The sequence below is a fragment of the Glycine max genome, chromosome 3 (assembly GCF_000004515.6).
Source record: "Glycine max cultivar Williams 82 chromosome 3, Glycine_max_v4.0, whole genome shotgun sequence".
In the NCBI taxonomy this organism is placed as follows: domain Eukaryota; kingdom Viridiplantae; phylum Streptophyta; class Magnoliopsida; order Fabales; family Fabaceae; genus Glycine; species Glycine max.
In genome coordinates, this window is record NC_016090.4 from 34,677,023 (window position 1) to 34,694,567 (window position 17,545).

Below are 17,545 nucleotides of genomic sequence, written 5' to 3' on the forward strand. Positions count from 1 at the left end.
ATCAAGTATCATTGTCAACAAAACTTTTATTTTAATGAGGGAAGGGGATGATGTGTTACATGCATGTGCACCAGTACCTGTTATTTGGATTCTATTCGGATTCAAAGCTCTATAAGTACAATGCTTTCAGGTAGCTTCGGCTTTGGCATCATTTGTTAAGAGTAATACTTGCAATTCTTGACAATTAATACCTAGCATTTTCAACTAGTTGTCAAATTATTAATGCGACACGTACAAATTTAGCTAGTAGCAATTAGTAGTAGAGCAACAGAAACTTTCCCTTTCCACACTATCTTTTTATTCACTTCTGTTTATAAAGCACGTAAGTTAGTTAGTCGTTAGACATCGCTTATTTTGGATGCTAGAACATTTATAATATAGTATCACATGTTTTGATGGTTCATCGGGAAGATATATAAGTTTCCTTATTTAGATAGAATATTGTTTTTGCGTTGATAATAATAATAACTAGTACTTTGTTGTTGAGTTTAGTTTTCTAGAAAGTTACGTTATTGCCTAATCAGAAATCAATAGTAAGGTATACTTTTTGAAATGGTTATAATAAAAATTAAGGATTTTACCATATATAATAATATGTAATTAAATAACAGTATAAAAAATACTTCATACATTATAAGTTTATTCTAATTAATTATTCTACAATTTTTTATAAATTGTAATTTTCGTTTGTAATTTGTCCTGGCTTAAGATGAAGAAAGAGCCTCATCTCACCTTGAAATATTTTTAATCTTTTTTTACTACGGAAAGATAATATGATTGAGATTATAAGACATGAGGCCAGAAATCAGAATAAGTTATCAAAGTTATATGAACCTAAATAGCAGTGCAGTCTATTATAGCATATATATATATATATATCTCACGTCAGCAAGTTCAGAGGTGTATAGTTAGAAATCAAAATTAATAGATATTTTGGAACGCAAAATGTTATACAGTACAGAGGTATTTCTACTTTGGACCGCAAATTCACCTTCTAAACTAGTTCATTCTTGAAAGCATTGTGCTGAAGATGTCAGCTTCATGTCTACTGTATTCCTTTTGCTTAAGTTTCAGCTCTTTGTACTCAAGTTTAATGTCTCTGATAATAATTAAGCCAAGAGAACAAATAATCATTCATTGTAGGAATAGAAAATAAATTAATCTTGTCAATAAAAATATGTTAATCGATGCTTGTCAAGAGCAGCAGTTGAATTGGATAGAGAATGAAAATGCAATGGATGGTGCTTGATACCTGTTATTTGGATCAATAATCAAAGCTCTTTTAATGTCAGCCTCAGCTTTCTCCAAGTCTGATGTTTTCAAGTATGCTTGGCATCTTCTGTAAAGAGCCTTTATATTTAAAGGGTCTTGTTCTAGGACCTGAGCATTTATGCAAGATAAGATTAATGTAAAGCATTCAACCTGCTGTCAGTTATTGCAAAGACAATGTCTTCTGATACATTAATGCATTGCTTACAATCTTGTTTTGGTATCACTTATTTATTGAAGAGAAAACTTCTTTCCACTTTCCTTTTTTTTTTTTGCATGATGCATGTTGAAGGTGTTATTTGCATTGATCATAATCAATTTTTTTTTATGCTTAATTAGGGTGAGACAAGAATCTGAAAGAATGTTCACTCTCTATTTCATCTATCTCTTTACAATTATAACCCAAGTTTCTAAAACAGGATAAGCTGTTATTGGTTTCCTTCCTTTGGTGCTTTCGGTTGAGAGGCATTTCCTTATCATTATTAATTTACCACCATTTTAGTTTGTGGGTTCCTCATTTCCACAACATAATTGTGCATTTATGCAAGATAGGATTAAGCTGAAGCATTCAACCTGTTTTCAATTATTGCAAAGACAATGTCTTCTGATGCATTCATGAGTACAATTATAACCCAAGAACATGCACTACCTTATGCAATGTTTTCTTGTCTCATCAGGTGATAGAGAGACAGGGAGAAAGAGAAAAATACTTAAATTAGGATCAGAGAGTACCTTTGTGCATAGTCTTGAAGCTTCAATGTACTCCCCCAATTTAAGTTTACAGGCAGCATTGTTCAAATTACAGGATAAATGTAAGGTATTAGCACGACACTTCTCATCTTCACTGAATGAGTGATCAAACTCAATGTATTTTACAGCCTACAATATCAATGAAGAAGTTTATTCTGTTATGCACCTATTTAAGTTGCATTCAGAAGGACATCTTTCTTTAAAAATATTCATTATAATCAAGTATAATGAATTAACTAGTAAGTTTTAACTAATAACCTGACCTTTTCATATTTCTTGGATGCGTGCCTGAAATTTTCAACCTTGAACAGCAGATTTCCATCATGCTTCTTCCTCTCACAAGCTTCTATTTTCTCTTGTGTATCCATTTTCCAAAATGGTTTTTCCTGTTCACAACAAACATTTGAGAATAATATAACACTGCATTAATACTGCTTCTGGTTTCTACTTTCAGTGTGTTATTCAGAATCGTTTTTAAACTACAAGTCAATAAATGAAATAAAGTAATAGAATGACAGACAAATTGCAATCAGTAGCTGTTTGTTGGAAATTGAAAATAGAAAAACAAACTTGAATCATTATATGTTGATGAATGTTAAGGTTGAGAAAAATGATTGAAAGAAAGGACAAAGCCTTGTGTTGACGTCTTGAATTGACTGATACCTTGACCAATTGTATGCTTAGGAAAAATACGCACATATTTCCCTTTTCATGAAACTAATATTTGCAAATTGCAATACATAGGGCTATAGGAGAAACTAACCTTAACGAAATCAACCAACTCAACTTCATAATAAAGGACTTTATTATTAGCTGTGTTTCCCTTTGAATTATTATAGTCGCACAAATATTCAGCATCCACAGTTACCAGAGCTTGCTCTCCTTTCTTCATTGTCATTATTGCTCTTTCTAGACCCTCAGGTACCTGTTCTGAAAATGCATAGAATAAAGAAGTACAAAGATTAAAAGCAGAAGAACAAAAAAAAAAACAAAAAAGAAAACACAGAGAAACAGTAACTACACTCCTATTAAATATGAATGCTCCATGATCATATACAACAGCAATGTTATACCTTCTTGAGTTGTGAACTCAAAAGGTTCTTCCTCTGATCCTTTGCTCTCAATAATCGTACCATCTTCCCCTTTACACAAATATATCACTGCAGGAAGTGGGAACATTTATTAACAACCTTAGGATGCATTTGGTTTTATGTTTAGTTAACATATTTTTGTTTATAATTGCCAAAATATACCACCGTTATATCCACCATAATGTTTTTGAGAATTGAGATAAAGGTTACCTTTCACTTGGGATCCCTCGTTAGGGCGATCAAACCCCTCACCCAAATTCTTAATTTTTTTCAGTATCTTCTTATCTCCTGTGACATCAGCAACAATTTTCCATGATACCAGCTCAAGCTTGATGCTAGTTAAATTTGAATCTGGTGGAAGAACACCTTCTAGCTCAGTGATTCTACTTGAATTTTGACTGAGTCCGTCTGCAAGTTATGTCCTGATATTACTACTACATGGTTCTAATTGTGGCAACACATGCGTATTTCATCTTAAATAAAATGTGAGGGTGTGCTTGGGTAAGCTTCTTTAGAAGCATTTTTAAGAGAAGAAAATAAAAAGAAAAAAATGAAATGAGTTCCTGCATAAGTTAAGAGCCCGCTTGGATATAAAGGTAGAAATGCTTTTGAGAGCTTTTAAAAGTTTCTCTCCTAGAAAAAGCTCTCTACATTTCTAGTAGAAAAGTTCCCAAAAGTACTTATAACTTGTATCCAAACAAACCCTAACATTAGTTCTTCATTAGTTAATTTGTAGAAGTTTTTTCATATAATTTCTCTAAAAAATGAGAGAGTATCTACAAATTAGCTAATAGAGAATTAATTTTAACTTATGAAAAAACTCATCTCATTTTTTTTCATTTTCTTCTCCTAAAAGTGCTTCTAGAGAAGCTTACCCAAACAAGTCTAGACTTCGATTAACTTACAACAGAATCTCATAGCTAGTTCTGCCACCTCGCCCTTTCTCATTGTCTTTACTGCTATGCTCATGGCAGGACATAGATAGCCTGGTCAAAACAATAATCTTTAATCATTCAATTGATGGATTAGTTTCTTTTTATGATTTTTCTTAAATACCTAAGAAAAATTCTCAGAAGTTCTAGATGATATTAATGACAATAAGTACTGAAAGCATGTTCAATACTTAAACTTGATAACGTACCATCACTTACATTAAACTCCACACCCTGATCAGACTTGGAGACAAGCATCCCATTCTCTAGTCTTGCTTCATATTTCACTGTAAATAAGTAATTCATGTACAAGATAGTTATCTATTTCTATGTGGCTGTTTACAGGATAGCATGTGTAGATTACAATAAGCTCACTTAAATATATGGTTATGTGATAGAAAGGTGCTAGCAACACACTTTTTATTATTGATTAAAATTTATTAGAAACTACAAAATCATAAGGGAGACTCGTTAAATAAATGAGACATATAAGAATTTTTTATTTTCAATCAATAATAAAGAGTGTGTTAAAAAATGTGTTTCTACTTGCTATCATTCTATTATTTGATAATACAAGAACATTACTATTACCTAGAACCTCATCAGCTTCTCTGGGAGTTGCCCATCCTTCTCCCTCCCGTATTATCTTTTTCTTGACTCCTCCATCGCCAGTCAAATCCCTTATGCTACTCCAAGACAGCATTTCAATGTCAAAAATGAGAGTTGCATTGGGAGGAATCAATGGAAGGGATCCTTCTTCCCCATATGCCAAGTTAGGTGGTATTTTGAAGATTGCTCTCTCCCCTTTCTTCATGGTGGCAACTCCTTCATCCCAACCTTTGATAACTTCACCTGGAACCATGACAAAAAACTTGGCCTAAAGACATTGCCTAGTGTCTACTGATGGATTGAATAGTAATAATGGCCATGCCAATTTCATTTCATTAACCACAATCACATTGTGTACACCTACTAGTTTATAATTTAATAACATTTTTTCCCCTTAGCAGTTTATACAAATGAAATGATTACATTGGCCTAGTTTGAAACGAAACGGGGACCCTTTATCATAACTGGATTCAAGAGATGCTCCGTTTTCAACTTGTCCATTGAAATGAACTGAAAGGTTGAAACAACAGGGTTGTGTCAGAATTCATAAAAGGCTTGATTGGTGTGGTTGCTAAAAGAAGTGAAGGTGAAAAGGTAGAAAAATTTACCATGACCATCTTTCTGTTATGCCATAAACAAGTTATGGCATAGACATACGAGCTGAAATGTAAAAAAGAGAAGAAAAGATAGCTGAAGTATATGAAAGAGTTGGAGGGTGTCATTATGCTTTCTAACCTTCCACTTCATCTCCAGAGAATGGAGTTTGCCAAGTGACTCCTTTTCTGAGAATCCGTTTTGTGAGACCTTCATTTCCAATTTCCTTCAGAGGAAATTCTGAGTCTTCAGCACCTTTCAGTTCATTTTCCAGAGAGTGGCTTAGCTGAGAGAGTGCCATTGACATCACAGAAAGAGAGGAAAAAAAAAAAAAAAAGAGCTTCAAGTTTCTAAAAACAGGATAAGCCGTTATTGGTTTCCCTCCTTTTGAGCTTTTCGGTTGAGTGGCATTTCCTTATCAGTTATCTTCATTATTAATTTGTTTGGTACAGTCTTCATTATTAATTTACCACCATTTTAGTTTGTGGATTCCACATTTCAACAACATAATGTTTATACCAAGTTATTTTTGCATGATTAAAATTTTCAATAAATAATTATATTTAAATATGTAAATTATATTTTCAATTCATAATGAATAATTTAATTTGTGATATAAGGTTATTTTTAATTATTCATAATTTTAAATTAAATCATTGGAATTAAAGCTATATATTTAGAGTAGATTAAAAAAATGTGGTTAAAAAGATCAAATACATAGAAAATAAAAATAATAATAAAAGGATAATTTAAAATGATTGAAAGAGGGATTTTTTAAATAATTGTGGCACTAACATATGAAATCAACTTTCAAAATATAAAAAGGATAAAATATTAAAATGTAATTAAAAGAGTGACGGAGAGAATCTTATTTTCCAATTTATTTTTGCTGAATATTTTCCAAATTTTGTATTTTAATTTATAATACAGAATGTTATGTATTTATCATTAAATTTATTTACGCCTACAAGTTTGATTCTCTCTATATTTCAGTGTAATATTTTTTTTTAAAAAAATTATTCAATGTAAGTTTTGTAAATGACAATATTAAATAAATCATTTAGCTTTATTATTCTTACCCTCATTTTATTAAGTTCATCTCCAACCTTTTCAATACATTTTGGACAAAAATACTCTTGATCAAAATGCGTTTTCATTGTCTATTTTAACCATATATAATGAGATAAAAAAAGAGAAAAATGTTTCCCTCGTATATTATGAAGTCGCATCCACTAATAACATAATGAAAATATGTTTCAATTTAAAAATATTTTTACAATATACAATATAATAATATTTTTTTGTATCTTTACATATTTTTGTTGAAATATACAATATATTATCATTTTATATCTCAACATATATAATTCGTTGAAATATACAATATATTTTCATTGTGTATCTTGATAATGCGCAACAAAAATACATTTTTATTATGCATCTCAACTAAATTTTGTTGAGATATACAACAAAAATGAATTTTTATCAAAGGTATTTTTGTTATTTTCTTAAAAACTTAAAAGTGAACTTAGCATAAACAGGTAGAAATAGCAAAGCTCTAGATAACCTTGCGTTAGCTTCAATTCGTTAGTTTCAATTAAAGCTTATTCAATTTGGACTACAAATCAAAAGATGGACTCATATTTCCTGACAGCCCAAATAGTAACAACGTATATCAACTGCCATACTTCTGCTTTTTCATGCTATGAGAAACCTTAATACTATTTTTAAAATATATTAATATATATATATATATATATATTTTAATAATTAGACCAAATTTATCTAACATTGAACATGATGTGTATATTGTTGTAACTCTTGATACTTGTATTTAATTCCTATGTATTAAAAAATCAAATTTATCTAAATCATTAAATAATAAATTAATTTTTTTAAAAGGATAAATTAAGATTTATTAAATAAGAGTGAAACACTTCTAAAAAAATCAAATTATAATTCGCCATTTTATTTACACGTGTGTAACACGTACGTCATAATTGATTGAGATGAAAAGTTATTTATGAGTTAAGTTAAAGTAAATTAAATATCTTCCACTCTCAATTTCTGGCCACATGAATCAATGTTGGTGGATGACCTCAAAAATAGAAAAAGAAATCACATAAAAAGCAAAGCTACATTTATCAACAGATGACCGTTTTTCAGGTGACTCCAGGGACATCTATAGGGCCATGTCACACGATTAAATTATTAGTTTTATTTTCATATAAAATAGTTCTTTGTTATAAATTTACTTTTGTTCCTCTAAAATATATCACAGTTTTTTTTTTTCATTTAGTCTCATATTTAATTTTTAAAAGTTATAATATAGTATCAAATAATTTTTCGTATATATAATTCCTTTGTCTGTCTGTCATTTATTTTGTTTGCTAAGGGTTTACATAACTTGAAAACGGAAAATTAAAAAGACAATTCAGAATATGTAGATATTATAAGATAAACGAAATATGTAATGAAAAACTAACAATACTAACTCTATGAAATAAAAAAAGGAACTATATAAATAACCTTTTTAAAATAATTAAATAAACAACTTAGTATATTTAGGGCATCTTAAGCACAATTACAAGAGTTGTTTTAAATTAAGAAAGGTTTCTTAACAAAATTTATCATTAGAACACATGATAACTCGACATATATTACTTATACAAGCACGACTCTAAGTAACATTGATTAAAATTTGTTAAGAACAAAATATACTTTTTTATGGTCTTGATGAGAGAAATTAATGAATTATAGGACTCATAAAATCAAGTTAAAACTTACATTAAAAATTTTAATATTATTCTTGTAAAAAAAAACAGTATTAATTAAAGTTAAGTTAAGTTTTCTGTAGAGTACTTAAATTTATATAAAATTATATTATAATGAAGATAAATAACTCATTTGAATAATCATATTGATATTCTTACAAAGATTAATAAAAATATATTTAAATATTTAATAAATCTCACGGTATTAATACATATTTATTAAGGACTTTAATATGGGATATAGCCAATTTTGCTTACTATATGATTTTCAGTCTCTTTATCAGTATATACATTAATTATAGAACTTATAATCTTTAGTCCAAAAATTAAACTTCCAGACACTTATATAAACAATCTGTAATTAGCCTAAATTAAAAAAAACTGTAATAAAACACTAATGTAATTTTTTTTCTGAGAAATAAATTATACTTCAAGAATATATATATTTTTTATATTTATAAAGTAAAAATATAAATGAATTATCATTTTAAAGAAAAATATAAAATTATAAATTTGTGGAACCCAATTAAAGTTCTTAATAAAATTATTGTTGGAATAAAAACTTTTTAAAATTCTTAAAAGTTGATATGACACATGAGATCCACAAAAAAATTACTTAAAGACTTTAGAATAAGATTACTATTGAAGATGCTCTAAAGTTGTCTTGTAAGAATTGAAATGAGTCACTTACAGGATCCTAACTATGTTAAAACTTCATCCTCATTTTTATTATTGCACACAGTATTTACTAGTATTCATATAACCACTTTGAATTCAATTCAATGCAATGTTTTAGTATTTCAATAATGTCAATATATAATAATTAAAAGTTACAAATGATTTCAATATAACGTTAGTGTGAGTTAACTCTATGAAAATATTAGCATTGGTCTAAAGTTTAAGTAATGCAAAAGTAAGTTAACCAAAGAATTTAACTTAATTGGTTACACATGATATATAAATATTATAAATCGTTTGATACTTTTCTAAGATAGACAGAGAAAAAGAGAGTAAAAAATTTAATTTACAACCTTGTGTTATATATAACACTGATTAATTTAGGGTGAACTTATGATTTTTTAAGGATACCTAAAAATTTAATTTGTTGTTTATCACAAACAAAAAGTATCTATGCGTACGTACGTGATACTGTTAGTGAAAAAAGATGAGATATTTCATTTTCAATATTTTTATGCCATAAAGCATTGTTTACCAAATTAAAATTTGTGGCATAGCGAGTCATGTGAACCAATGCCACAAATAAATAATGGTACATCATAAAATGTCACTCAATATTGCTATATTGCTATATTGCAAGCTCCAAATGATTTATATTTTATTGATCTCTCTCCAAATCTTTGATAATTTATTGCGAGAAATCCAATCTAAGAGGACATACTACCTAGCATGATTATAATAGTCAAGTTAATTGTGCAAGCTGGGATATGATTGATGGCAACAACACTATATCCATTAGAAGATATATATAATAGAGAAAATAGTAAATATATGGCGAAGTGGGGGGAGGGAAGTAAATGCTTAAACTGTTCTGAGTCTCGTTAGTGTCTCCTAGCTAGGGTTCTCTTGTCTCTACACAACAGAGTGCTTTACAAAAGATTGAGTAAGAAACCTAGGGCCAGATATTAAACTAAGAATATGTGGAAAATAGATGTTGCATAATCATTTTTCTTAGGTAGTGACTTTCACTCTACTTATTAAATATGTCCAAATTAATGTGGTATATATGCTGTAGAGTCCTGATGATCCTTCAAACAAGAGTAATGAAATTCACCACCCATTAATATATATATCGATCACTCACGAATATGCCATAACCAGAAATTATTTTAACAAATCCTGGAGTATATATATTAATATTTTGATGGATAATTTCATTTATCGTTTGCACAAAGATTTCATTTCTTGAATAACATATCTGGCTATTTTACATTTGGCAGTAAAAAAAATAATAACATTTCCCAATCTCGTTAGTGTACGGTCTACCCAAAACATTATATATATATATTTTTAATTAGTTTTATATAGTGCTTCTGATGTATGATTTTTCATGAATAATTAGGTTATCCATTGAACGAGCGTGTCGTGCACTACAAAATATAAACAGTGGTTTAACATGTCCCCCCACTATGCCAAACAAGATGGTCGTGCGCTACTAATTATTTGATGGATGATTGTTGGTGATATCAGCTTAAGCTGGTGTAGCTAGCTTCTCTAAATGATTGATTAGAATCAGTGTTTCATATGTGGCGTAGAAAAATAATAAATGATATAAATTAGTTTTTTTTTTACTCAATAATATTAAAAAAGCTTAAATATTTTTTTCATATACGTAATTTAGTATTTTTTTTATTTTAATCCTAATAAAATATATTTATTTTATTTTATATCCTTAAAGAATTTTAATTAACCTTTTTTTACTGTTTAAAATACTTTTTATTGCTCGGGCATTATTTAAAATATTTTATAAAAACTAAAACAAAAAATATTATAAGAACAAAAATGACAAAAATAGATAAATCACAGAAATAAAAAATATTTAGGCGTATAAAAAATAATAATAAAATATACTCTGACACAAATTTGAATAAATAAAATAACAATATTTAGGCTTTCTTTCACATATGAATTCTGATATTATTATATTAAAAGTTTTATTTACGGATCATGTCCTGACATATTATTATATTATGTTTTCAATGGAAAAAATAATTGTATTTAGAAATATCTTGAAAACATAGTAACCCCTCAAAAAAAAAAAAAAGAGTTACCCCCTCCTTATTCTTCTCTCTGTATATATTAGGACTAAAGTGGATATACAATCATGTTGCAATACGTAGTGGACTTTGCATCAGATGTCTAATGCTAATTGGCCACGACATATATCTCTCTCAAATAATTCAAGTATTTATTTTCATATATTTTTTTTATATTGGTATTGATGTCAAAAGTATTATTCAGCCTCAAGTTGTCAGACGCTGATGCAATTCTAGTAATCATGTATCAACGAATATATATAAGTGTCCATGACCTTATGTTGAGCCATTGTTGCTTCTCTGTCTTATCATATTAATCCATTTAACTCTTCAATCTCAAGTCCACTAATAATGTAACCAATCCTATAATCAACTCAATTTTTTATAAAGAAAAAGGTCATTCAAATAACCTGTTTATTCTTGAGTTGATACACTCAATATAGCAAAATAGTATGATTCCTTAGCCGTACACCTTATTGTTGATAAATTTTTAAGGATTCACTACTCATTAATAGATGTAATTTAATTTGAAAACATTTTGGGGAGATAAGATTAGATCATTGGGTCCTTTTATAGTTGTGGTTTGTTTCTTTTTTCAATGTCTTTCTTAAATCACTAGCAAAAAATAGGTTCGAAAGTTTTATCATCGATACATCTTATGAAGCAAGTTGTAGTGTTAATTTGAAGCTTTCAAAATACGTTAGACTTATAAATAAAAAATCTTTGTTTTTCTTTTCTTCTTATCTGCTCTGAGCGTTTACTTGTTGGCGTTGCTTAAAAATTCAGATTCATTTTTTCTCTTATTCTAAGATTATAATTAGACATCTTTATTTATTTTTATCCCTAGTGGGTGCTAGCATATAGCCGCATGATACAAAGTCATATGCCAAAATTAATTACTTTTCAGGGAGGACTCTTTCTGTTGTAGATCAGAGCAAAATTTTTGTGAATCTAATACCAACAAAATAATGCTGCCTAATCATCCACTAATGTCCATTTCTTAGTTAAAGTTCCAAAACAGTTAATTAATCCAACTAAGAGCTAACCTCAGCAAAAACTTGTTTGGTCACCTCAAATTTGTATTTTGCAAATTGCCATTTTCCTTATGCCTTTTTAAGGAGCCCCATGTTTGAAGCTTTGAATTAAATAGAGGTCTAACTCTTAACATTGAAATTAAGAAGACTTTTCTTTTGTTTTATATCACAAAAATCTTTCACTGAAAGTCATCTTATTCGAAATAGACATAATTATTATGAACTATAAAATTCTCATTCTAAATATATTTAACAGTTACATATTCAAAAATCAAATTAAAAATCACTTAACAAGCTAAACAAATTTATGAGTCTATTTATTTCTGTGTTGAATAATTCTGAAGAACTTTGTTAATTATGTTTAAACTAGTTCGATGTTTTCCACCATCTAGAGTACAAAAAAAGAAATATACTGCTAATCTTCCATGTCAATCTAAGTTAGAGCAAAACGTGGCGTTGGTTTGTGGTCTTGTATCTAACATAGTGTCCTCAAAATTGGCCACTTAATTGACACATGAGGGTGACAGAACCGTGGATTTGCATATTTAAAGGAGTTTTAAGAATCAAAATTTTGGTGCAAGCATTTTGTGGAAATGTAAAATCTGCATCTCTTAATGGTTTCCTACTTAATCTCATGGTTGCATCTCTTGAAATCAGTGACGTAATTATTCCTCCCTAGATATTCAGTGAGTGAAGGATATGTTGCATCACATTGATATTGGATGCTTATTCATAGATAGAAGAGAATGAGAATCTGTCCTTGAAAAGGAGAGTGACATATTTTTACACTGAAATTGAGGAGATAATCTCTTCACTACACATAACTAACAGAATAAAATCCTTCAGCCCTGATTATTCATCAATCACATGATCCTTAATCATACCTTATCTAAGTCCAAATTAAATAAATCATCCATTGGCTACAGTAAACCCCATTGCAATTAGAACATTCTTCTTAGTTCTAATTAAGTTGATTATTTCTTGTAAAAGTGTATGCCAATTTAGAAACTGTCTACTTTTATTATTTAGAATAAATGGTTGACTAATAATTGTTATAATGTGAAGTGTGAACTCTCATCTAGATATCTTGTAACCTTATGGGTAAAGAACACTGTCTCATGAAAAAAATAAGCAAAAGAAATAGAAATTCTTTATTCCTATTCCTAAGCACGATTAGCGCAATAGAATCTTATACAATTAATGTACTGTCACGTCATTTAATGAAACTCGATAATTCATAAAATATCAAATTCATCGAATGATATCTGTTAGGTGATAATATAAGGACATGTCTGTTTTAAAGTTGGCTAAATTTGATTCTGGTATAACTAAATTTAAATAGTTAAATATAATGCACAAATTAGTCTTAATAATAAATTTTATTATATAACGTATGTATCATTGATAAGAATTTATTATCATTATTAGCAAAATGAACATTAAATTTTTTATATTAATAATGTATTCAAATTAAATTCTTAAACAATATATAGAATTTTATGTTTTTATTTTAAAATCATTAAATTAAATAGTTGTTACATGTTAGTTAAGGAAATTTTAATATATTTCATTAAATATTGTTAATTACTTAAAAAAATATTGAACAATTTTTATATTTATAATATAATAAGTATTTTGTTTTCGCTAAATATCTACTCTGTTTTTGTTTTGTTAGGCTCTACCACTACTCTGTATGTTTGGTTAACCTTGGGAAATTAACTAGGATTTCAAACTTAACTGAAACAAATCCCTTTTGTTCATGTATCATAAATTTGCATACAATTGTAACATGATATAGAATATAGATAATGCTTTGATTGCTTTCTTTCAAACATTCGCATGTAATATTCAGGTTTTGCGTTGCCGTGTCCTTACTTTACTTTGTCATTCTTTTAATATTCTGCGAACCATGTATCAGGAAACTCGTGTCTTATAGGATTAGATAAGTTTTAGCTCCAATTAATTAAGATGGTAAAGAAGCAGCATCTAATGCTGAAATTATAAAATAATTTCATGAATGATTAGACTGTGTATCTAACTTGTTTTCGATTCTCATTATTTATATGTAAGATTCTTTTAAATCTAATATGTATTAGGAGCAAGATTAATCTCCAATCTAATTAATTAAGACAGCAATGGTTTCTTACACAAGAAAAAAAAAACATTTACACCTGTCATAAGAGAGAGAGAGAATTTCTGCAAATGTCAATTTTCCTTTCACCAAAGTGTGCAAAATTTAAGTTACATTATGGACAGTAAGGTCCACACATAAGGTCCTAATCAAAATACAAAAAAGAAAGAAAAAAATAAGCCTTAGTTAATTTTCCGAAGAAAGATGGTGAGTACACAAAACAAAACCCCTTTCAATTTCTCTGCTCTCAATTAAAGACCCCTTTTTTCATTGCAGCCTCTATTATTATTCATCCCTTTCCTTTCTAATCTTAACCACTTTAAACTTTTGGAACTCCAATGGCTACCCTTAACTCTCTTGAGGCTTCACCCTTTTGCATCTCAATGTCGTTGTTTGTTTCAGCATCTTCTACCACAGTCTCCAACCTCATCCCATTTTCTGAACAACACTTCAATACCTCAATGGTTATCTCTGCCTCTTTCTCTTTGTTCTCCTTGTGCTTGCCCCACAGAACCGAGTAAAGTCCCATTACTATGAGAATAGCTCCAATGACCCTGAAATCACATGCAGATAAATTCACATCAATAATTGTTGTTTACCACTGTTTCAAAGTTTGAGCTTTTTAAGATTGTGATGTTTCAACTTTTATGTAAGAAACACCAAACTTTTAGTTTATGATACAAGAGTGAATCAACTAAAACGTATAAGCTTCTTTCTTTGTGCCTAAAACAAGATATGTTCATTGGGAGTGAATATGAGTATTGAGTACTTACCCTCCAAGATATATTTTTTCTGCAAGGATGAAGGTACCCATGATGGCTACGATAATCATCATCAAAGGGCTGAAAGCAGTAACGAAAACAGGCCCTTTTTTCTGCATGACAATCCCTTGAACATAGTAGGTGATACCTGATGATATTATTCCCTGGTTCACCAAAGTTTACGTCCATTTAGATTCTCATATCATATGGTTCAACAACAAATACACAGAAAAATAGAATAAAAATTATTGTATATTCCGAGACTAGCACAAGTCTATAATCTTGACTCCTGATCAATTTTTATGTCATAGGTAATTGAGGTTTCTTTTAATTTTAAAAAAAATAATTAATAAAACTCGATTATGTGTTACTTAAAAATTAATTGGAATCAGATGATCTTAGACCATATAATAATTTATCAGATAGATCATAGATGGATAGACAAATAGAGAGAGAGTGGCTTACAGCATAGGCTGCAGCAAGAAGGTTCATGTCCCAGCCAATGGTCCAAACAGATGGTTTGTGCTCCATGACAAAGGTAACTGCAATTGATTGCAGTGTACCTAAGGCACACACAAGTGCTGTGAGGGAGAGCTGAGCAGGGTATTTCCTTAATGTCACTGCCTGCATTAATCATAAATAATGTACACAAGTCACTCTCATGAATAAGAATCAAAGTAGTAGTAGTAGTAGGTAAGGTACTCTTTCCCCACTGTTTGAATTAAACACTTAATTACTTGCCTGAAGGATGAAGAAAGAAGCCCATGAAAGGGTGGCAAGTACGAGAAGAACAGAACCCTTGAACCAATCCTTTTCACCAGAATCAGTGTTGTTTTCAGGTACATAGTTTCTTGGGTGATGCATGTACTTAGACCCCAAGAAACTGATTACTTGCCCTTTGTACAATGTCATCAACATGGCCCCAGCAACTGTTACTACAGTTCCAATCACCTTTGCTTGGCATCTTACTTTTCTCACGTTTAACTTCTCCATCCTAATCCATCCCAAACAGAGAGTAAAACCATGTTATCTCAAAGCAATACAAAAAAAAAAATAGTACTAATAGTAACAAATGAATAGAATTAAGATTAAGATTAACTGATTATGCATTTAAATTTACCTGAAAATAGCAGCCATCACAAATGTCATAGCAGGGAGCATGTTGCTTATCGCACATGAGTAGGTAGGGGAAGTAAATTTCAACCCCGCATAATATAAGTTCTGATCAATCACAGGCCTATAACAACATAACAGAAAAAAAAAACAAATTTTAGAACATGTTTTTTGGATAATGAACACCGTTTTCTAGAGCAAGAAAACTACTAACCCAAGGAGACCCAACACGAATATTTGCATGAACATGAGAAATGTAATCTTGGGCCTCACTTTCCTGCCAATGACAAATAGAAGGTTGATCAGAAAATGATTGAAAACAATGAAACCAAATGGTTTTCACTTTTCTTCTCCCATTTTTTTTTCCTATGTGAATGACTGGTAGGTACCTCTCTAGAACAATAGCAAAAGGAGCAATAGCTGCAGTAGCAAAGGCGTGTCTATAAACCACAAGCACATAGTGGCTCATCCCACGGTTGAGGGAAACCTTGGTGATTATGTTCATACCCGCAAACCCGAATTGCAGAGAAATCATGGCTATGTAAGGCTTGCACCTCTGAAAGAAACTCCCACAATACCCATCTCCTTCCATTGTTTGATGTGTACGAGGTAAAGGGACAGTACTCTGAAATAGGAACAGAGTTTGTGTGTTTACAGAGGAAGAACACTTGTGGTTGTTTGTGTCTCCTAAGTGAAAAACGTTACCCCCACTTTGGTATTTATAGCTTATAAGAGTTAGGATCCGTAGAGGTGTGTGTGGAGAACCGTACTTAAAACTAACTACTACGGTTGTAAAATATGCCTTAAGACTCGAAGAATAATATATATATTATTTATCAAAAGCTTTTATACTAACAACGAAAATCAAAATTACGTCTTTGTAATATATATATATATATATATATATATATATATATAAAAGTTTATTTCTTGTAAAAACTGGATCAACCTTTATTCACACTATTGTTGTAATCTTTAACAAAAATAAAAGTGATGATGATCTTTCAATTTGAAGCGTGTAAGAATGTCAACTTGAAGCTCTCACACGTGACCCCCTTTTTTTGCACTAGGTTTAATACGTAAGCCGCAGGATATTCTTATTTGTTGTTGTGCGTGTATGCAAGAAACATTATGGATTCCAGGTGGCAATAGTTGGGTTGTTCTATTTACTGGTAAAATTTAGACGTATGACAATCATTCTTTTAAAGTTCGTGTACAAGATAAACTTAACTTGGTGAATCATTCATTTTGGTAGTTTAATTTGCCGGAAAGCTATTACTAATTATAGAAAATCTTAAAATGACTGCATTTAGGTGATTCAAGTTTTATTATAAATTTAACTAGTGAAACTAATTAAATCATAATTTGAAAGTAACACTAATCAAATCACCCATCAATAATTTTAAAATTAAATATTTAATAATCAAAACCCACGATTAAAATATATTTAGGTTAGTTTGTCAATATACCCACACATGTACATTATTTTCAGTTAGAGAGTATTAGCAGCCTTAATAAAAATATTTGTCCAAAATTACCTCTGCGTCTCTTCTGTTTAATGAACTTGAAATAGGGACATTTCAGTAAAATAACAGTTATTTTTAAAAAATTAAAAGAATCTCTCTCGTGTCTCATAGCTCACTTCACGCGTCACATTTCTGTCGCCTGAGTCCTGAGGGTCTCTTCTTCCATTACGAAAATGTTTGTTCTCTG

The 17,545-nt window shown here is 29.8% G+C and overlaps 2 protein-coding genes across 3 annotated transcripts; both read right to left on the reverse strand.

Annotated features, from left to right (window-relative positions):
- Nucleotides 1-816: 816 nt before the first annotated feature.
- Nucleotides 817-5,611, reverse strand: LOC100785412 (peptidyl-prolyl cis-trans isomerase FKBP65). Of its 2 annotated transcripts, XM_003520427.5 has the most exons (12): nt 5,387-5,611; nt 5,075-5,161; nt 4,634-4,894; nt 4,252-4,329; nt 4,016-4,096; nt 3,321-3,518; nt 3,093-3,179; nt 2,783-2,949; nt 2,283-2,405; nt 2,002-2,148; nt 1,253-1,380; nt 817-1,099 (listed from the first exon to the last, which is right to left on the reverse strand). In XM_003520427.5, exons 1-12 carry the CDS (start codon nt 5,550-5,552, stop codon nt 1,000-1,002), a joined length of 1,623 nt encoding a protein of 540 aa, XP_003520475.2. In that variant the 5' UTR covers nt 5,553-5,611; the 3' UTR covers nt 817-999. The 2 variants fall into 2 exon arrangements, with proteins under 2 accessions (XP_003520475.2, XP_006576767.1); XM_006576704.4 differs by lacking the exon at nt 5,075-5,161 and having other exon boundaries at nt 837-1,099.
- An 8,414-nt stretch (nt 5,612-14,025) lies between these two features.
- Nucleotides 14,026-16,521, reverse strand: LOC100811617 (auxin-induced protein 5NG4-like). The gene is made up of 7 exons (NM_001255338.3): nt 16,222-16,521; nt 16,047-16,109; nt 15,840-15,956; nt 15,461-15,713; nt 15,185-15,343; nt 14,732-14,883; nt 14,026-14,512 (listed from the first exon to the last, which is right to left on the reverse strand). Exons 1-7 carry the CDS (start codon nt 16,422-16,424, stop codon nt 14,278-14,280), a joined length of 1,182 nt encoding a protein of 393 aa, NP_001242267.2. The 5' UTR covers nt 16,425-16,521; the 3' UTR covers nt 14,026-14,277.
- Nucleotides 16,522-17,545: the final 1,024 nt, after the last annotated feature.